The 22,913-nt window shown below is 41.5% G+C and overlaps 1 protein-coding gene across 3 annotated transcripts in view; it reads left to right on the top strand.

Annotated features, from left to right (window-relative positions):
• Positions 1 to 20,454, top strand: part of ano2b (anoctamin 2b) — a 62,964-nt gene extending 42,510 nt beyond the window's left edge. For 2 of the 3 annotated variants that reach the window (XM_062560358.1, XM_037461122.2), the window contains 6 exons: positions 702 to 844; positions 6,630 to 6,782; positions 7,361 to 7,413; positions 9,741 to 9,919; positions 15,453 to 15,558; positions 16,363 to 20,454. In XM_062560358.1, coding sequence (XP_062416342.1) covers positions 702 to 844; positions 6,630 to 6,782; positions 7,361 to 7,413; positions 9,741 to 9,919; positions 15,453 to 15,558; positions 16,363 to 16,743 — 1,015 coding nt within the window. In that variant the 3' untranslated portion in view covers positions 16,744 to 20,454. The remainder of the gene's footprint in view (positions 1 to 701; positions 845 to 6,629; positions 6,783 to 7,360; positions 7,414 to 9,740; positions 9,920 to 15,452; positions 15,559 to 16,362) is intronic. The other variant, XM_062560359.1, reaches the window with a different exon arrangement.
• The last annotated feature ends 2,459 nt before the right edge of the window (positions 20,455 to 22,913 follow it).

The following is a 22,913-nucleotide window of genomic DNA, read 5'->3' as shown; positions in this document are numbered from 1 at the left end:
GTTTGGTTGGGGAGATGTGTGTATTTATGGAGTGTGTGTTTGGTCGTGTACATGTTTGTGTTTGGTTGGGGAGATGTTCTATATGTCTACATTTATTAGAGCAGTAAACACAGTCACGTCCATTCACTGCAAACACGCTCCCACACACAGTAATGTGTTGTTCATTAAACACAGTCGCACATGCATGGGTTCACATGCAAACACAAGCACAATGATTCACATTCACATAGAAGTGAATACGCTAGCATCACCCCGCTTCACGTGCACGATTCATATAAACGCTATTGTCCAGTGCCTTGTAAATTACATACAGCTTGTTTATTTGTTTTAAAGGGAAAACTTTTTTTAAGTGGAATGCTGTTTTTCAGCTGCAGTAGGGATTGTTTCATTTTCGATGGATAACAAATTGAATGTTAAATAAGGTTCAACTGAAACAAATAAAAGCCACTCTGTGACGACATAACAATTGACTGCTATTAAAGCTAAAATTGTTCATTTTAATAAATCTCTCGCTTTGCAACACACAGCACATTAAATACGTTGGAACCCTGTTTAGTCACTCCTACATTACTTTGTCGAAAATGTTTTGTTTACATTTCTTCATGTCCGATTAGATGTATTGTTTTTATCTCAAACTTTTACTCACTAAATGTAAGTAACTGCTATCCCCGCCCCACACCCTCTCCTCTCCGTCCTTACAGGAAGTTGAAGAAGCTGGTGCGCTCGTTGAAGGACAAAGGAACGGCAGAGAAGGAGATGGAGGAGGAGAGGCCTCCAAAGCAGTGGAACCTGGATTACGCCTTGGCTCCCTTTGACGGCCTCACGCCTGAATACATGGAAATGAGTGAGTCTGCATGCACACCCACAGGAAATTCATTAGCGCAGCCATTCATGCAACACGGTAGTTCTGAACTGAAGTGCTCCTGTACTGAGAGGGGATTATGTGATCTGTGGACTGAGGAGCATATCGATTTAAGATGCATTTGTGTTCACACGCACACACACACCGATCAAAACCACGCTAATGAGAGTTGTTCAAATGTTGTGATTTCCGCCGGAGAATTTAAATTATGACTCTTGTCTGTTGCATCCAACTAAATATTTTTACTTTTTTACCATGCAGGACTTGTTCCATTTTCCCAGTGCCATGCATATAAATAATTTGTTTACACTCATGTCATTCACAAACCAAAACACATAAACACTGGGTATTTAAGGTTTTTCCTCCCTCCAGCATAATCAGTCTCAGCTGTGCATTTAAATCCACATATTTGATTTTTAAGAGCTTTGAGTTTTGTTCACCACGAGCCTGATCTTCGGTTGGAACGCCAGAATTCTATTTGCTTTTTTGGGCAAAACTAAAAGCTAAAAAGATACCAATGTTGTTTCTTATTTGCCTGAATTTGACAGCAACTGACACATCGCTCACACAGTACAGGCCCGTCCCTGCTGTGTGACGCAACGAGAGATGTGATCTGACTTTTTTGGACCCTACGGGAGTAACTTTAAATTGAGAATGCTGCCGAACAATAGAACCATTTTTTCTGTGATGTGTGGGTTGCACACTGTTTAACAGGAGAGAACCTTGACAAAACAAATCAAGTTTGGCATCCTTAGTGTTTGTTTGAAAAAGAAAAGAAGAAAAAAACAGCCTCGGGAGAAATGTTAACAGCTGGAGCAAAACAATTAGCCGTGAAGATAATGCGTCCGACGTCGGGCTTCGGTGATCGTCTCAAGGTCTGCACTTCATCCGCTGGGCTTCCTCTGCTGCGGTAGAAGACAAATTCAAACAAAAACGTGGCGAAGTTCATGGGAGCTACCAACTACTGCATCTACAGCGTCAATGTCAAAGGTCCTGTAATTAGAGTCTCACAACATGTTGGATAAATATGAAGAGACATAAAAGGTTTTAAAAGTTGACCTTTCACTTGATCCTGTCTGTTATTGTCTCAAAGTGTTGAGGTCTGATATTGTGAATCAGTTTCAGATTTCTGGCTGAGACTTCTCTCTGTAATGTTGTCACACACTAATCATAAGAATAGTCCTTGACAGTGAACATGAGCCCTCCCAGTTTGAGAAGGGAATCAGGCATAAACTGACCTCCATACTAGCCATGATGTCACAAAAAATTTCTGTGCGGATTAAACTGAGATGTAAACAAAGAGAAACTTCCCTTCTTCAGCAAATGGTTTAAAAAAAAGAAGCCTTTCAGTGTTGGACCCACATTCAAAAGAAGTAACAGTAAGCAGTAAACATTGCTGTTGCTTAAACACAAAGGATCCATATCTCACATGCATTTCCTTCTATTTACTTCAAAGAAGCCATAATATTAAGTAAATAACATGAGAAATTTTACATTACATTCTGGAGTTACCCCATGCTTTAAATGAAATAAAATGAAAGCAACAACTCCTGAAATCAAATGAACATCAAGTATCTAAACATAGAATTGTTTCTACATTCACACATTAATACTAAAACACTTTTTTTTCACAGATTATCTGTCAGCCGTCAGGATATAGGGACAGTTCAAATAATTATGACAAAAAGTGAGTTTTATTAAAGTGACCACCTGTAGCTTTAATTCCTTCGAGCCTCGAACCTCGAGTGCCTCTAGTGTGACGTTTAGGGCCGGAAGTGGCGCAGAACCAATGTTTCAAACAAAAGCACTGACTGGGTGCTGCAGGTCACCGGGGGACACGAGGAAGTTACGGTTCTGACAAAACACTCCAACGTGCAGCAACAAGCTTTCAGCAGCACCTGGTTGTGAATCTCTAAAACTGGCTGAGAGTCTGTCGAAGTTTAAGATATTTTAAATCAAAAGTAATGTTTGTGTGTGTGTTTATTTATTGATGTATGACTTTGTCCTTGTACGGTCTTGTCTATTCCTCCAATGATGAGGAGGCTGATAGCGGCGCTGAATGGGTTAATGGTAACCATGGAAGGGTTGTCGCTTACATCAACGTCTGCCTCAGCGCGGGAAACAGCGCTCTCCTTCAGCAGACTTTATGCTTCCTCATCCGTGAATCCTTGGATAACAATAATCATTTTTGTGGGATATCCACAAAGTACATCGCGTTGATTTTTCTGCAGCTTTTGCTACGAATGCTGGATGAGACCAGCCTGGCGTACGCATGTCCCACGACAGGCCGCCCGCGTTCCAACCCCAGCGCTCCCTTCCTCCTTCCTTGCACCTCACGTGGTGCGCTGGGAGCCACAAGGTCGGTGGTTCGCATCCAGAAGACACCAAACCCTTCATTGCTCCCCAGGCTAAAATGCAACGTAAGGTCAGCTAAATGGCATGTAATAACCACTCGCGTCATCGGTGCACCACTCACGCATTGTGTCCTACTTGTGTAGGAGAGTGTGGAGTAGCTGTGCCACGTTCTGTGGAGGAGGACAGAGGAGAGACGTTCCCATGATGGGAGAACAGGGGGCAGACGGTGCGAGGAATGTAGGAAATGCCTGATCTCGACGTGCAAACACGCACTCACACGTGGCCCTGAGATGTATGAATGGGTAGCTCTAACTCCTGGGTGCTTCGTTATTTCCGAGTGTGTGTTTGCGAGTGCATGTCGAACCCGTCAGCCTCTGCTCAGACAGATAGCGAGGGGTTATTCTAAGCTGGCCCTCTGGCGCTCGCCCGCTCCGCCGTCGTATTGTCTTCCTCGCTCCTTTGTCTCGGGCGCGGCGTCCCGATCTGAGGCCGCCAGCCCGCGGCTCGCTGGAAACCCCCGTTCCCACACTGCTAAGGTTCCACAGCTGCGATTCGGAGGCGCACATCCGCAAAATGTCAGGCAAAGCGCCGCGTCCTTCTCGGGTTTCCCTCTGCGCATTCTTAAGTAGCAGGTGACTGCGTGATTGAGCATTCATTGAAAGTTCGTTGCACCAGTACTGGGAAAGAGGTCACATCCGTTCATCAATTGTTGAGTTTCTTACGGACAACGTACCATTCAACACGATGCCCCATGAGGCTCACTAGTAGTTGGGGTCTATAGTGAAAATGCATGTGTGAGGGAAGGACTGGGCATCTGGATAAAGCAGACTAAGCAGACTTGGATTAAGCTGCACAAGCTGCAGCCTCAATGTGGCTGATCTCTGACCTTCCTGAAGCCAAAGGGAGGCTGGAGTGCTCAGCCTGGCCCAGTCTTTTAAGACCACTACCCAAGTCGGCGCTGGCACTTTTTTCACAAGGAGGTTCCATGCTGAGAATCACAAGAGCACCAGCCGATATGTAGGCACTCACTCCACATGCAAGACCTCACAGAATGGTCACGTTTTAACTGTATTTAGAATGAATGCTTTGGTAATAAATAGGCACTATTTTTTTATTTTACACCAGACCTCCCAAAGCGTCCAAAAAATTCTCTCTCTCTCTCTGTATTTGTACTGTATTTAGAATGAATGCTTTGGTAATAAATAGGCACTATTTTTTTATTTTACACCAGACCTCCCAAAGCGTCCAAAAAATTCTCTCTCTCTCTCTGTATTTGTACTGTATTTAGAATTAATGCTTTGGTAATAAATAGGCACTATTTTTTTATTTTACACCAGACCTCCCAAAGCAAAAAATTCTCTCTCTCTCTCTCTCTCTCTCTCTCCTGGTGTTTCAAATGGTTGCAATGATGATTCAAAAAAGAGAAAACATGGGGATATCTCTCGTTCCTACTTATAAAATTGAGTCACATTGTCTCCAGAAATAGTTTTGAATGGGGATTAAAGGGTCGCAGTGCGGAGCTCTGGGTGTATTTGTGATCCATTGAACAATACATTTCAATCAACAGGTTTAATTATCAGTCACGGATGTTGTGTGTCTGGTTCATCTATTCAGGCCGAATTACCTAACACACCCACACGCACACACACACACATGAACTTCTCAGTTGGGCTGATGCAGAGGAGTGTTTAACCTTAAAAGGCGTCCTCTGAGCCCCAGAGCGAGCCTGGACCGGCAGCCTGGCTACGAGTGGCTATTCACCAACGCGTCAATCTGACGGCAGCGGCTCCAAATGATTCCTTTTGTTGCTTATTCATGTAGAGATGGCTGTGTGTTTTTTGTTATGACAGCTCCCCCACAGCAAAGCATGCACAAAGATGTGTTTCAAGGGAAACACAGGACAGTGATTGTCACTTGTCTCGCATGATTCATTATTATTTGATTGTCTCCTGCCTTATTACCTCTCACTCCCACTCTGACTATTTCAACTACAACAGACAGACAACTGGACACAACATAATTGTGACATCAAAATCTACGCATTATCCAACCTGAAGATGTGGATACACTGGAGTTTAACTCGGGGGGATCTGAGGTTTCTATCAAGATGGTGTTTAGAATTTGATTTCTATCTCAAACAAGTTCTTTGAATTGGAGCACTGAACAACCTCTTTGAAGGCTGTAAATCAAATCAATGTGCTTTGAGATAAGGCTGGACAAAGAACAAAGTGATTATCTCACACCGCATCTGCCTGCAAACTCGGCTGCGAGGCAGCAAGGAAAGTAAGGGAAGCCCTTTTCTAATGTTTGCAGCAGGATCCATCCATGATACTGTGACAGATGATTTATTTTCTTCATCAAACTGCAGGCTCGACAAAGCCTTTGTTTTAACTTCCCTCTGGTAGAAAAGCGTAACTTGTTTTTTTTCATACACAATTATGTAATTGGATGTGAGGTAGGCTGCTCTCTGGCTGTTTTGTGAGATAATTTCTGATGAACTTCTGAACGTCAGCAGCGTAATGATGACAATAAAAAACGGGCCTCATTTAACTATATCTTAGCAAGTTTTCTCTTTCATTTGTTCTTGAGAAAGCCCACTCTGTGTCAGATTTATGACGTGTTCTAAAACCACAGAATTGTTTGTACCAGTGTTTCTTTTTAATGACGCATGGCATGCCATTACTTTTTTAGTGACCCTATTGCTTTTAGAACTTCAGTTTGGATCACATGAATTACTACAATAAACACATTATTCATATACTTTTGTCATAACTCAGTTGTCTGTTAGAACTTTTCTTTATTTCTGATGCAAATTGACATTTGTATATTTACCATGTAGACATAAGATATTATAGGCATAATTGTATTCATTACTTCAAACACTCCATTCACTTTAACACAGTAAATCACTGTCTATATAGAATATAGCTTACTACTAGCTCAAATAATAATAAGACTATAGCCAACAGGGTGGGGTTTATGTGGGATATGGTTGCTTTCATTGTTGCCTGGCTTGGGTTAAAATCAACAAGTGTATGCAGAGAAGAAACGCCACAGATCTGTCTTCTTCTATTGAGTTTGACAGATCTTCCAGCATAAAAAGAATGTCTAGCCCTGCCCAAAGGGCAGCATGCACGAGCGTCTCTCGACAGAGATGAGAGGATGGCTCACTAATTAGTAATGAATGATATGACTAATATTTAGTCATCTGGCTTCTTTTTCTTCTCCGTTGAGAGTCGCACACACGCAGCACCCATCGTGTACGCATCAGGTAGTTGTGATGCTCGGAACAATGGGGATTATGGGTAACTTGGCCTTCCACCGCCGATAAACAGATTCAGTTGGACCAAATGACTTGAATGATCTTCCCAGTATTTGTCACGTTTGACGTTTGCCTGTCTGTTCTCTCCAGTCATCCAGTTTGGTTTCGTCTCCCTGTTTGTGGCTTCGTTCCCCCTTGCGCCGCTCTTCGCTCTGCTCAACAACGTCATCGAGATCCGACTGGACGCCAAGAAGTTTGTTACGGAGCTACGCAGGCCGGTCGCCGTACGTGCTAAAGACATTGGTATGTGGGGAGTGACGCAAGTAAAAAACACACAGCATAGCTTACGCTACGTAACTTATACAAGCAAGGCAATACATTTAGACATAAAGAACCAGATTTGATATGGTTTTGTAGATACTGGCAGTCCACACAACACAGGGGCTGCTCAGGGCCAAATAAGAATGTAAAACATTTCAAAAACTAGAAAATCCCTTAAAACAATAAATATGGAATATGTCCTCCATAACATCAGCAACATCAGCGGAATGCCCATGTCTCTTAAATGCAAGGTTTTTAGTGGCAAACCGTAACCCGACGTCTACTCTCTGACTTGACCTCTGCAGTTTTGACGCAAAGGGTTTAAGAGAGAGAGAGCCTAGGTTATAAAGTTGAGACAGTCCTTTTCTAGCCATGCTGCTAGGATGTATTAATTCAATCGATTTGGTTGGAAAGGTCAGACGAAGCAACAGACCGACTGACGTTGTTGTAGATTTTAATTCTTTAGCCATCAGTTAAATTTACTCACTCACTGTGCTTTTTTCTTCTACTTCCCCTTATTGACCAAACTATTCTTTATCTTTTGTTGTTGCTTTCTACAGGTATATGGTACAACATACTGAGTGGAATGGGAAAATTCTCAGTCATTATCAATGTAAGTATCTCCTCGTTGAATAAGTGATGATGGCAGATTTATGCAAAAGAAAATGCGTGTAAAGAGTAGAAAAGTAGTGCCATTAGCGTTAGAAAAGATTCATTTTTTCACTTGTTTTTTTAACAAAAAGGAAAGGCAAAATGTCTTCATCAGGAATTGAATAATAATATTTTTGCATTTTATTATTAACATGTTACAGCCTTAATCGTATCCTCTTTAAATTAATATTCTGTAAATATAATAAAATACAGTTTTATTGATCATATTTATTTAGTTAAAAAACAGTTCACTTACAGTTGAAACCAGAAGTTTATATACACTGTGCAAAAAGACACATAACACTTTTTTTCTCACTGTCTGAAGTTAAATCAGACTAAACCAGGTCCGTTAGGATTACCAAAATTATTTAACTTTTGCTAAATGTCACACTAATGAGAATTAATGATTAGAATCATTACTTTATTTAAGGTCAAAACACATACACCAAAAGTACTATGTCTTTAAACAACGTGGGCAAGCCCAGATGATTAGGTCAAGCCTTGTGAGTTAATTGAAGGCACAGCTGGGGATGTATTTTAAGGCCACACCTCAAACACTCTGCTTCCTTGTTTGAAATCATGGGAAAGTCAAGAGAAATCAGCCAAGAAATCAGGGAGAGAATCGTGGAGCTCCACAAGTCTGGTTCATTCTTGGGTGCAATTTTCAGATGCTTGAAGGTGCCACGTTCATCTGTGCAAACAATTAGACGCAAGTATAAACATGGGAATGTCCAGGCATCACAGTGCACAGGAAGGAGACGGCCTCTGTGTCCCAGAGATGAACGTGTTTTGGTCCGACATCTGCAAATCATCCCCAGAGCAAAAGCTAAAGCCCTTGTGAAGATGATGGCTGAAGCTGGTAAGAAAGTGTCATTACCCACAGTAAAACAAGTCCTGCACCGACATGGGCTGAAAGGCTACTCAGCAAGAAGGAAGCAATTACTCCTAAAGAAACAGAAAAAGCCAGATAAAAGTTTGCAAAAAGACACCAAGACAAAGACCTTAATTTCTGGAGATATGTCCTGTGGTCTGATGAAACTAAAGTGGAGCTGTTTGGCCATAATGACCACCGTTACATTTGGCAGGAAAAGGGGGAAGCTTGTAGACCTGAAAATGCATGGAGGTGGCAGCATCATGTTGTGGGGCTGTTTTGCTGCAACAGCAACTGGAGCTCTTCATAAAATAGACTGCCTCATGAAGAAAGAACATTACCTGGAAATTTGAAGGTGACATCTCAGGACATCAGCCAGGAAGCCAAAACTTGGGTGCAAATGGGTCTTCCAAATGGCCAATGACCCTAAGCATACTAACAAAATAGTTCAAAAGTGGCTTGAGGACAACAAAGTCACTGTCTTGGAGTGGCCATCACAAAGCCCTGACCTGAATCCCATCGAATATTTGTGGGCAGATCTGAAAAGGCGTGTGCAAGCAAGGCGGCCAACAAACCTGACTCAGTTACACCAGGAATGGGCCGGAATTCCAGCAGAGTACTGTAAGAAGCTTGTGGAAGGATACCCAAAACGTTTGACCCAAGTCATGCAGTTCAAAGGCAATGCTACTAAATACTAAGGAACTGTATTTAAACTTTTGACCTTGAAGAAAGTAATGAAATTTTCTCTTTCTCGCTAGTGTGACATTTAGCAAAAGGTAAATAATTTTGGTAATCCTAATGGACCTGAAACAGGAGAGGTTTGATCTGATTTAACTTCAGACAGTGTGTGTTGCACAGTGTTTGTAAACCTCTGGTTTCAACTATATTATTAGACAAAAGTGCACTCTTGTTCTCCTACTTATGCATCTCTGAAAGTGATTTTTGTTGATATTAAATAGAGATTTGACCCCTACGGGACCTTATGAGTTCCCAGAGTCTCGTCTGAAACAAGGGGCTGATCTGCAAGGTGTGTTTTGGAGTCAGGAGGTTTTTATTGGGATTTGTCTTTGGCTATCAAAGCAAATCCTATTCTGTTTACTTTTAATACTGAGGGGATTTGTATAAAAAAGCAGCAGAGTTCTAGAGCTTTGTGCATTGGACACCTAACCTTAAGCCGCCCCAGAGGCTTTAAGGCAGTGGAACATTGGGAGGGAAATTCCTCTTTTGTGCATGTATTTTGTATGATTTGATGAGTTAACATTAATATAAAAATATAGGTTTACGAGAACTGAAATTAAACATCTAAAAATAAACAGTCTGACCCCTGCAGCTCCTCCCTTCAAAGCCTTTATAGAGTTTTGACAAATATTCACTTTTTACAAAAATGTTTGACTCTGTCTCTGTCTTTCTCTCCGGAGGCCTTTGTGATCTCCTTCACATCAGACTTCATCCCTCGGCTCGTCTACCAGTACATGTTCAGTCCGACCGGCACCATGCACGGCTTCATTGACCACACGCTCTCCTACTTCAATGTGTCCAACTTTAAACCTGGCACGGCACCGCATAACTTAGAGCAAGGGAGCATCACAGTCTGCCGGTAAAAACTCACTGACACACACACACACACACACCAGCATGCATTCATGTGTTCTGGAGATTGGTAGAAATCCGTCATCTATAATTTGCTTAGTTAGCTTTTGTGACCAGCATTACTGAATACGAATGACAGAAAATGTATGTTTTCATAAAGCTTCATAAAAATGGGGCTGCTTGATTATATAACGGAATTTCTCCCAAAAAATCAAGATGCAGAAGCAACAACAATAGCACACAGCGCAAACTCCTTTTACTTGTTACTGACAGTCAGGTCTGTTCATCTATTTTGGGAAATCAGTTTGGGGGATTTTGTCTAAGTGGATCAAACAAAGTCGCTTTGTTTTGTCGTTAATACATAACACACTCTGGTCTCTGTATCAACAACTTATTAGCCAACATTATCATGCTTATTTCAAGGCTACTATTCATTTAATCTAACAGAAGGATGTCTGTCTCCCAATTTCGCTTTCTTTTGGCTGCCTCCTGAAGCATTTGTAATCTCTTAATGACAGTGGACACGATATGGAACAACCAGAGTCCATTACCGCTCACTATATTCTGTCCCCAGAAACTACAAGAACTTCCCGCTTTCTAATAAAAGCACAGGGAGTCATTTCTAGATGTCCAAAGGGCCCTTCTGCATCTCGCAGAGACATTGCACAAGTTCAAGCCTGAGATGGTTTGGAGTTGATGATTTTACAGATATAGAAATACAGTGCGCTATTGTATCTTCCTGCATTCTCGCTCAGGCCAGTCTCTGAGTCTCTTTCACAATAATCAATATAGAGCGCTGTAGAGAAAAAGGTCATGGATGCCGGCGCATACATAAGACAGCTAATAATCGCGGTGCAAGAATGCCGTCTTTGTGCCAATGTAGTGTGGTACGTCATGCCGGAAACCACAGCGAGATACTTCAATGCCGAGGCGTGAAATTGGCTAGAGACGTTTCCAAGTAGAGCGCGTGTCTCTGCAGTGTGTGCTGTGTCATATAATGTATGTACAGACTGTATCCAGACAGTATTCACTGGTTAACTGCTTCATGCAGGACGGAGGTGAAGTCGTAAAGAATGCATGGATGGACAGGGAATGGAGAGATGAAGGATGCTATTACTGAAGAGAAGAACTGATAGACTGAGGAAAGGGAAGTGTGAATAGATAAAATATAAAAATAAAACAGGAAGGAAAAGAAGAAGAGGGGCACGGTAGTTGGATGGCTGGATAAATAGATGGATGGTGTGACAGAGGCCAACCACTATAGTATTAAATGATTCATTACATTTAAAAACAGCAGCGCGAGGAAGTTGAGGACGTGTTCTGCGTCAGTGGGCAGAGCACCGCGCTACTTGTCTGCAGACGTGTGTCCTGCACTGCGTTCACTGCGAGACACAGGGCTGGTAAACTATGAATTGTTCTAACTTTCATCAGACTGTTTCATCAGAGCAAATGAATTAACCTCAAATATAAGTTTAAGGGGAGGAGAGCTATTCTGCTACAATTACTTTATATGTAAAATGATTTTACAGACCCTTATTATTTACACTATATTTAGCATTCACATAGATATATATATATATATATTAATATTTTCCTTTTAGTTTTCCTGGTTCTCATCAATAGTGATCTATCTCTCAAGCTGCTTTTGGTAGATGTAATACTCTGTCGTTCCCCATAGAAGAAATTACATTAGGTCAACCCATCCAGAGACTCAATTTAATGTTTTAATTTTTAACACGTTTTAACTCCAATAATTGCGTCACTGAGAAAGAAATGCAGCTTCACATAAATCCCTGTGTTAGAACGAGATTGCTTATTATCGTCAATGTACCTGATGAAATTTCACTTGTTCTTTCTGTCCTTATGGTTGAAATGCACCTATAAGTCGCTTTGCATGAAAGCGTCAGCTAATGTAATTTAATGTATCATACATTGGGCAACAATATTCCAAGGTTTAGGTAAAATCTGATCTTCTTTTTAAAAAACAATGAAACCATTTCCTTATCTTCTATTGACACACTAAGGTTGCATCCAATGCCCTAGTAGACATCTGGACTGTCCTGCTTTGGCTTCTGTTGCTGGCAGCTTAGCTAACATCATTTTCTCAAATACATACAACATGACTTTCTCCGGCATCGACTGCGCTTGTCAGACACCCGCCATTTGTGCACGACTGTTGTGCAATAAGGTCCGTAGTCGTACGTTTTGTCATCTCTGAAGGGGCCGAGCCCTGCTGGGGTACCATGGAAATCTCTACAAGCCTCTGCAGTCATCTGGCTGACCTCCATGCGGAGGGGTCAAGAGAAAGAGCAACTTCCTGACATTAAAATACTTTTTCTTTATGTTACTGACATGTTCTTATGTCAGTTTGATTTAAATCAAATGCTTTAATCCCGAGAGATCAACGTTGATTTAAAGAAAGCAAATAACTAATGAATATAAACCGATAAATCAAAGATAGTAAAAATGAGGGGCAGGACCATGTAACCACAAGCTGTTGTGATTAGAAGGCTTTAAATGTTGCAAATCATTGTCAACTCCCAGACAAGTATTATGACAGCAAGGCTTTCAGGACTGCTTCAATGTCAAGACCGCGCTTGTTTCTTAAGCTGACAGGAAGTCGGCTGTTGGAACTTTCCTGTCACCTGGGAGTGAAAGCCAAGGAATAATGTGATGGATTTCTGACAGAGTGATTCCTTTAGGTCAGGGGTATTGAATTAAAATTGAATAAGGTCCAGTTAGTTGCTGTAACTACAAAGTTTCTGAAAGATTTAGATTTTCCGTTATACATATATTAATATAGCTGGATATTTTATCCATGTCTGTAGGTTGTCAAAAAGTGAATAGTAAAGTTAAAACCATGTAAATAGTTCATATAATAAATATCTTACACTCCAATAATAAATCAGTGCTTTCATTTGAAGAACAATATTGGCCAGATTTAATAGAAATACACAGATTTGAGTGGGTACGTTTGGGCAAAGCGTAGGTGCGTTGTCTTGTAGTGGCGCATCTCATAAAAATCCTCACGATCTCTGAACTTGTGAGCCTTCCCAGAGACATGTCATGGTGGCAATAAACATGTCATCGTAAATAAATTCTGAATATGTTTCATGGGTATATGTGTTCCTTCCTCCCTATGTGTTTAGTGAGTTATCCTTCAGCAAAAACAATTTGTCTCTAGTGAACAGGTTTGCAGCATTTACTGTGTGTCTAGGGCTTTTGTTGTGCAATGTATGAACGGAATGAGTGTATCAGGTGTGCGTGGCATTTTTAGGTTTTAAAGTAGTAATAAAGGTTGCCCCTTCAAGGTGAACATTTTCTCCATTCCGCACAAATCAATTAGCCATTACTTTCGGTGCGAAAGCTGTGAAAAACTATGACTTGTTTCAGGGAAAAGAACGACAGCGCTTTTTAAGATATAGTTAAAAAAAAGTAATTATCCATGGGAAAAAAAGTCCCATGAACATGGTGTTGTTTAGTAGGTGCCTTTTTCACTATCTCTGTTATGCTAGTATGCTAACATTAGTTTAGAAGATATCTGGTTTGAGACCAAATCAACCAACCTTGTCCCATTGGGAAGGACTCTCCCTGATCAATTACTGGTGCGGGTGGGTTTCTCTCCTTGTCTAGAATCGGCTCACCTTGCTTGAGACCCTGATCAAGAATGGAGTCATTCGACTGGTACCACTCACAACCTTTTCTAATGGGAACGCGGAACATTTAGCATCCCCATCCTCTGTGATAAGAGTGTGGGTGTACTTAATAGATGGGAATGGTCTGACCCTCGTTGGTCCGTAAATGTATTCCTGGATCCCAGGGGCCACTATGTTGGCAGCAGGAAAGGATCAAACACACACAAACACACACACACACACACACACACACACACACACACACACACACACACACACACACACACACACACACACACACACACACAGTCAACCATCTTACGTCATATCTCTAATCTCAATAGTTTTATGAAGAAATATTGAGTTAGATACTTAGTTGTTGCCGACCTGCACTATTATAACCAAACATGGACAAAACACGCACACACACACACACACACACACACACACAGAAAGAGAAAAGGAAGGACAAACATTTCTTTATTTCTTCCACATTGGCAAGTTAGAATGAAAATGGCTGGAGTATGTGGTCATGTCTTGCAGTTTAGCAGATATTAGAAGTTGATCCACAAAAAAAAAAATACTGTAAAATAATGGCGAGCGGGTGAGCGAAAAATTAATAGATAAAAGAAAAATGGGAGGGAGTGAAGAGCGGACTCTCACGGTCAGTATTCCTCGGTCATGACTGTATAAGGAGAAGGAATCAGACACCGTAAGTCCCTGCTCACACACACAATGCACACACACATATTTCACCCTCCCTCTCAATACTGCCGGTCAAGTACTTAGTGACACAATCAGTGCATTTCATCTATTTTAGGTCCAGAGGAATTTTCTGTGTGGAAGTCAGCTGTCTCCATTAAAAACTTTGATCTGATCCATCCCATTAATCTGACATGTTCATCGGCTTTGTGTTCACGCTACAGCACAGTTCACAGTGGGATCAGCATTCCCAGTTTTATCTTGAAAAAGGAAGCTAACTAATGTGTAAGGTACTGAAGATGAAATGCAGCTTTTGCATAAGATGATTGATGTGATAGTTCTTTGGACTGATATTTATATTATGTGATTACTACAGGTGTTTTTTTCTGCCTCTGGGAGACTGACTCCTCTGGTTTTCAAGAACTCTGATCGAATGGAAGTCTATGAGAAAATGACTACTTCTCTTTATGTATTATTCCCTCAGTAAATATTATAACCATGAGTTTACAGTCAAATAATGCAGAGTATTCTTTTAGGGCGTGGCTACCTGCTGATTGCTTCCATGGCGTTGTCGGATCTTGGATCTTCAACCCTATCTTAGTGTGTGCTCTGCTCATCAAAGTGTATTGTATCGATTGTCCAACATTGAGAAAAGTCAAGGATTCAAGAACGTCAAACCAACTGTTATCACAAATCAGCAATCTGGAACATTTATTGCCAAAATCTGTGAGACATACAAGGAATTTTGCGATTTGTGCATAACAATGGACAACAGGACAGATAAGATAACATAGTGGAAGATAGCGTTCAATACACAAATTTACAGTTTACATGTATAAAACATACAAGCAGACTCTACACAACTGTGTTGTGAAAGTGACAAGTGTATGTGCAAGGGAGTGGCCAGTGGAAAAAGGGATGTCAGAGTCAGTCAGGGGGGGCGGGGGGGGACCCGGGCTCTGTTGATGAGCACAAAGAAAGTATGTGGCGGGAGGTCTTGGTCCTGATGGACCTCAGCCTCCTGCCAGATGGAAGGGGCACAAACAGCTTTTGTCCGGGGCGAGAGGGGACAGCAACAATCTTTCTAGCTGTTTAGTTACTGACTACCTCCACTTCCTCTGTACAGTCTATGTCCATTGAGTTTCATTGTGTAGGTGGCACTCCCATTGTTACTCCTCATGATATCTTTGATTTTATCCCTAGGTATAAAGACTACAGGGAACCCCCCTGGTCTCCGGACGCTTACTCCTTCTCCAAACAGTACTGGTGTGTCCTGGCTGCAAGACTGGCTTTCGTCATACTGTTCCAGGTATAAGATCATTGGCTTTGGTCTATAAGCTTGTGTGTCTGTGGTCCAGACATTAAGCAACGTTTAAAAGCCCAACATGACACAAAACAAAATACATGGATTAATAAGACATCCGACACATGTTGGGAACGTTGACCAAAAATCTCACTCTCATTACTTTAGAACTACATTAGCCTCTGATTCCAATGGTAGAGTCAAACAGGATTACGTTAATAAAATATACAATCCAACAGTGGACAAATAAAATGTGGGCTTTCAGCAGACCAATTTACGCGCATGACTCCCAAGACCACTGCTACACTGTGTGAATTTCTAAATACTGTATAGTCCATGAAAGCAGCCAGCTCTTTTGAGTTGCTCCTCCAAACCACTTAAGAATTGATCTGTTTGTACAAGTTGTTCTTGCTGGCGGCCCAATGTCTCCCAAGTTGGTAGATGAGAGATTTTGGGTAGAGCGCAGGAGGGTTGCAGTGAAGGAGGAAGAGGGAGAGATGTGAGGTTCTGTGTGAGGCTTTCTGAAACAGTGGAAAGTCATCTACTGTAGTATAATAAAGCAATAAGGTACAAGAGGCTGTGCTTTATCTTCCAATAATGGAACAGTTCGAGGGTGTAGTTGTAACCCTGTTACATTATTCAAGATAAAGTACAGCCTCATGTACCTTATAGCCGCCAGAGATTCTTAGCAGGCCTCAAAAACAGTGTGAACTAGTGAGTCATTTTCCAGGATATAACTCTCGGTTCAAATTAAAAATCATATTTTTTCTCTCTCACACATCCCTTTCTCTGCTCCCCTCCCTACTCCAGAATCTGGTGATGTTCCTCAGCCTCATTGTCGCCTGGGGGATCCCCGACGTTCCCAAAACCATCGTGGAGCAGTTCAAGCGGGAGAAGAAGCTCCTGGTCGACGTCTTCCTGCGGGAAGAGAAGGAAAAATTCCAGCTCATCCAGAGCCTCTTCTCCAAGAGCGCCTCCCACCAACCGGGCCGCCACGAGGAGCACCCGGGAAAGGGCTCGCAGCTCCCGGGCCGCTTCAGCACCCTCCCCCCGGGTGCGGAGAAGGGCTTGCCCGGAGACGGGGGCGGGCCGAGGGCGAGGTGCAGGGCGGCCAGCTTCAGCCAGTTCACCAGAAATGTTCCCACGTCGCCCAAGAACGGAGATGAGAACTCCAGACACACGATGGTGTGACGTGCGACCCACACATGCGTTAGAGGTTCTTCGGCCCCCGGGGCTCAGGACGGGAGAACACGTTGCCCGAAGGGATTCAGTCCTTGAATGTCTTAACCCGTGTGCTTTGTGTCCCGGTGTCCGACACAGTAGTTCTGTGCCATCACGGCATCACTTGGAGCCATTGATTGGTCTCAGTTTTGGTTGAATGTGCATCGTCCACGCTGGCCGAATGAGTGTCTGCGCGTTGATTCCCCTTCCACCCACTAAACCTGAGGAAAGTGTTCCAATCATTTGTTCTTTTTTGGGGGTGGTTTATCAATGATTTAGTGAGCCACACTTGCTTCATAGCGTAGACAAGCAATAAATACAGTATTAGGCTGAACAAACAAATATTAAACAAACCTGGAAAAGACTGCAAGGGAAGAAAGAACCAATAACGACGAAGACTCAATGGACACAAATGGATTGACGGACATGGGCTCATTACCTGGAATGTCCCCGCTGTATGTGCTTACGCCCTTTTATGTAGCAGCAACAACACTTTTGAAGACGTGTTACTGAAAGAACACCTGATCCCATCTTAGCACTACTTACTGTGTTACATCTGATGTCTCTCCATTGAATTCAGGCATTACTTTGATTCCATTTTCAAACCTCAACTTTCAAACAAAGTCACGTTAGTCAATGCACACGTCATACTGCTCTACGTGTTTGTTGGACTGATGCACATGCCAATGTGGCTCGAGTTGCATGCCACCCTTAGATTTATCGACCATGCTGTGGTTTTTAGAATTAGACTGTGAAGCCTATGTTTTTTCCTATTAGTCATATGGACTTTACGGCAGTCAATTGAGTACAGAATGACTTAAACTTAATAGCTTTCGTAATTCAAAGAGAAAGCCCTGTCTGTGTCTGACTAAGAGTGGTAGTAAGCTAGAAATGATCTCATCATATTATTGCTCTGTTTATTTTTGCCAAGGGAACAAATACTTCCCTTGGCAATCCTTCCTCCTTTAGGCGTTAGACTGTATACTCTGACTTTCCTGCAGGTAAGTAATACATCTGGGGAACTACTGCCCAAATAGAATAACTGTGTGTTGCATAGAAGAACTTGCTGGTGTCATGCAACCTGTGTGGCTTTTTTTAATGTACAACTGGACCATCAATTTCTGACTGCCAGGCAGTCACTTTCTCCCTTATAGGTCCGATTTGATTTTATGTTTAGATAATAATAACTTGTTAGCCAGTTTGTTAACTTGTTAGCTAACATAGGCCTACTTCAGTATCTGGTCTAACTATTGGTGTATAATTGTTAACAACTTCTTAGCATATGAATTAAATTAGCTTTTGCATGTAAAGATATTGACTGAAATTGTAATTCCCCAATTTTTGTGCAAGGAAATAAGAGCTATAACAATTGTTAGCTAACATGCATGATCTTAGTCTTTTTTCTTTTTTTGGCAAGGATAAAAGGGGTGTACATGGGTGTAATTTCTCATGTTCAACAGATTTATACACCACATGATAGGAACATAATAAAGGTTTACGTGTTCCCAGGGTCCATTGTCCCAACGCCCCTGGCTTCCCCTAAATCATTCCCAAGTTGTCACATGGTGAGGTCTTTTTGCCATCGCTATTTAGGAAAATATTGTTGTTTGGGGTAAAATTAGTATGTTATTGACAACCTGGGAAACAGGCTGTTTTTTCAGCTCCAAATGGCCTCTGCCTGAGGAGATGTTCCCTAGCTCTATTAGCTTAATATGCCCTGGGCTGTTGTTGAAACTTGTCTACGGGAACAAAGCATAGATTTGAACAGCCATGCTGAAATGGCTTCCTTTCAGCATAAAACATTTTGAAAAATGGAATGAATGTGTAACAGAATATTTACCTGGGTAACTTAACAATGGGAGCTAAGTAACTTGGCAACAAAGGACCGTGAAAAATGCTTTGTTCACGTTATTTCAACACCTGAGTCATCAGTAGCTCAGTGTCCTCCATTTAAGACAGAAGGGATCTAGCTGCCTCTCATGAGTCCGAACGAGGACATACTAAATAACCAGACTGAAGCCAGAAGACAGTAGTCTGTAAACAGTAAATCACAGAATCGTAGAGTGATGTACAGAATGTGTTTAAATCACTGATTCAGACTTGGCCCATCAGTTTAACTTCCTCTGCATCCTTTGAATTAGAGTGATACTACCACCAGTTTTTAGTGTGAATTAGAGATCGACTGCTCAACTTAACAGTAATATTATGGTTAATGGAAACCATTTCCCTGCAGAACACTTATGTTGGAGGTGCTTCTAAGGGAGAAAGATTGATTAAGGCTTAAATGGTTTGACTTTCCAATTTAGACCAAACTAGTTCACAAGTACTAACAAACAATTTATGCCATTTTTTAAGTAAAAATGAGTATTGATTTCCGATCAACTGTACCCATGGATGTGACCCGTCCTGCCAACAAGACACAATGGCAGTCTTTTTAGCAACATTATGGGGTTATTCAGGGTGAGCATCATTCTTTGGAATTAAGGGGCGCCATCTTGAAACCCCATACCTAGTTCTTGATTAGCTTCAGAGGCCTTATAACTGCTCTTGTATAGTCAACAAAAGACAAACACCCGTCTGCTCAGTTAGGCCTTAGTGAAACATACTGTAGTGAACTGTAAATGTTCTCAAGTGGTCTTTATGGCTAGGAAATTGTAAAAAAGTGGTGTTATCTGTCGCCCGAAGAAGAGAAATGTTCATCCTTACCTGATCGTTACCTTAATTAAGTTGGTGTAGAAGTTCTTAAATACATGAGTGTTGGATGCATTATGAAATCATTTTTTACATGTGTGATCTGTTTGCTTTCATATCATTTGGCTATTCTTATAATTCACCGTTTTGGTAGGGCAGTTCTTGTGAGATTTCCTGGTCGAAACAAGAAATCGTCAAAATTGAATTAACATACAACCAGTTTGATAGCAATATAATGCTGGATTTACAGATATTGAAATCCTTTTCTGGGTGGACAGTTGTCATTATCTCAGGTGCTTGTTTTCAGCTTGTAGGCTTTTCTACAAAAAAACTGTATGAGCTGAGTTGGTCTTTTCTGGAAGATTTCTTGTTACCAGTAGCCTAAACCAGGTACCAGGTGGTCAAGGGATAATCCTGCCAAAACATACTGTTGTTACCTTATGCCTGTTACCATGTCAGCTTGCCTTCCAAGACAATACAAGAACAAGTGGAAAGCAAATTACTTGGTAATCACGCTAAATAAATTGTACAAATACATACTGTTCAAGCCGGGAGGATTCATTCATTTAAATTCTTTTACCGGCTGTATTTATTTTTCTGCCAGATGTTTGTGACCAAAACAGAAATAAAACCTTATTATTTAACACAGTGGTTCCCAAACTTCGGGTCGCGGCGCTTCATCACCTACCCTAAGAAAAAAAAAAACACGAAAGCGACATGACGAGAGAGAGAGAGAGAGAGAGAGAGAGAGAAAGAGAGAGAAAAAGAGAGAGAGAGAGAGAGAGAGAATGGTTTGGTAAAACTTCCCATTAAATGTAGAAATACAAGTTTTTGCACTGTTCCCAGCATTGATTTTTAAATTTAATTGAAAATATGTTGACAAAATGTAATAAAACTATTAAGTGGAAAAGTGAAGTTATATGTTATTTTTTTATGAATAAAAACACATGATATTTCATACAATGGTTGGGGGGGTCTTACAATGTGCCTTTTATTCTCAAAGGGGGCCCTGACAGAAATGGTATGGGAACCACTGACTTAACACAGACTTTAGCTTTAAATATCTTGCCGTATGACTGCGCTTCTTAACATTACATCACATCAATATGGTGAAACGAGACATAAAGAGTTACGCTCATTTTTGGCATCACACAGGGCCGGCTGATGGGTGCAGCAGCCACCCTAAAAGATGGCCGCTACAGCTCCCAGAAGGCCGCTCCACTCACCCAGGTGTAAGTGTTTAGGCCACCTGATTAATGCCAGACTGTAGAAGGAGAGAAGAGGAGGGCAGGACGAGCAGAAGAAGAAGAAATGTGTATGCGGAGGAAACCTCCAGGAAGGACCACAACGAGGAGGTACTGTTTCAAGAACTCAGCTGGGTTAAGTTTTTCATTGATTAAGGAGTGGTTTTTTTCTGGGGTGCTTCATCTTTAGTAATGGACTTTGTTGGATTTTTGTTTGAAGTCAATTACTTGACGGGCCTGTGGTAGGGGGGAGTAAACAGATTTTTCTTCATTTAAACACTAATGGTGGTTATTTGTAAGCTCTCCACCCTTGCTGGCTGTATGGACCGCCCATGACCTTACAACCTGTATACCGAAAGAAGTGTCTCCCAAATCAATAAACTGTAGTAGTAGTAGTAGTACTGCTACATCATTATTTATTTGAGAGATATGTTGCAGACAACATGGATGATGGATATGAACTATGAAATGAATGGTTTGGTGACTGATGCTGAGCAAATGTTGTTTTATATTAAAGCAATAAGTTACGAGAGGCTGTACTTTATCGGCCAATAATGTAACAGTTCGACGCGCCACATTTGCATTATTGAAGATAAAGTACAGCCTCAAGTACCTTATTGCTTTTATAATACGGCTACCAGCGAAATTATAAACAGTAAATGAATAGTTCCCTTTTAGCACAAAATAGTTGTAGCCACCAAACGTTGTGTATCGCGGTTCAGTAGTCTAGAGGTGAAATTGTCCCTGTACGTGCATGTAAACCGCATTGGGTAACATTTATTCATATCGCTCCACCTTAATTGTGCGGTTGTGAAAGCTCGCATTGCCTCAAAGGGATCATTTGTGCGTTTCCGGCAATCGCCACCGAGCTAAAAGCAAAAATGTCAACCAATGGTCGCGCAAAATCTAACCTGCTACTTTGAGTATGCAGTGATGTGCAATGCTCGGGTCAATGTGAACAGCAACTCTACATTATCGCTCAATAATGCACATTGTGGCTGTTGGACCTCAAGTAGGAGCTGAACATTAGTTCCATCACCAAGAAGGCCCAGCAGAGGATGTTCTTCCTGAGGCAGCTGAAGAAATTCAACATGCCACAGACGATGATGGTGCACTTGTACACGGCCATTACATTACATGTCATCATCGAGTCCATCCTCTGCTTCTCCATCACCTTCTGGTACGCTTCCAGGACTCTGAAGCGGGCCAGAAAGATTGTAGCCGACCCCTCTCACCCCGGACATGACCTGTTTGTTCTGACGTCGCTTTTTCCACCGGTCACTCCCTTCACACTCCACATGTACGTACACTTGTCGTTTGTCATTTTCACTCACAACACAGTTGTGTAGAGAATGGTTGTCTGTTTGCTGGTGCACTTTATTTTTAACTTATTTTTAATTTTAATTCCTTATCCTTTATTTTTAAATTGTTTATTCTATATCCCCATAGCCTTATGCTTTATTTTATACGGTGGAGTCAAATTGAACATGCCATTTTCTAGCACTACGTTGTCTTATCTGTCTTGGCGTCCATTGTTTTAGTGCATAACATCAGTCAAATGTCTTGTATGGTAATAAATGTTCCTGATTATCCATATAATTGTATATCCTTTTGCTTGCTAACTAAGAATCACTTAATTGAAAGCATAGCAGATTGGAAAAGTGAAATATTTTTTCCTTTTAATCATAATGTAATACTTTTTAAACAGGTTTAAAAAGCAAACTACATAAGTACCCCTTCTTAATGCCTACTGATGTGTACTACTGCATGGCTTTGCATCTGTGGCAGTGAAACATCAGGTTTTCTTTTCTTTCCAAGAGGCCGACTTGGCATGCATCCACCACACAATTCAGCAAAATCTCATTGCAGATACATGAGCTGTGACTAGCGCCACCACACGGTGGGGCCTGCAGAATGCAGTTCATGTGTATGACTCTGGCAACTGCTTGCAATTAGCTCGCATGTCTTCTGGCATGATCTCATCCTACCAGAAGACATGCCTAACTTTTATGCAGATGGGATTTTAAGGTGCACAATCCATTTTATACCTTGTTAACGACATGAAATCGCAACAGTATGTCAAAGTGTTTAGTCCAGAAGTATTTAACATTAACACTGCAATAATCCAGCATATGGAATCGGCAACAACTCTGTCCATTCACAAGCTGCTTACATGATGTTAACATTAACATTGATCAGCACCAG

The sequence above is a fragment of the Pungitius pungitius genome, chromosome 2 (genome assembly GCF_949316345.1).
Source record: "Pungitius pungitius chromosome 2, fPunPun2.1, whole genome shotgun sequence".
Classification (NCBI taxonomy): domain Eukaryota; kingdom Metazoa; phylum Chordata; class Actinopteri; order Perciformes; family Gasterosteidae; genus Pungitius; species Pungitius pungitius.
Note: the sequence above shows the minus strand (reverse complement) of the source record. Positions and strands in the feature narration are given on the sequence as shown.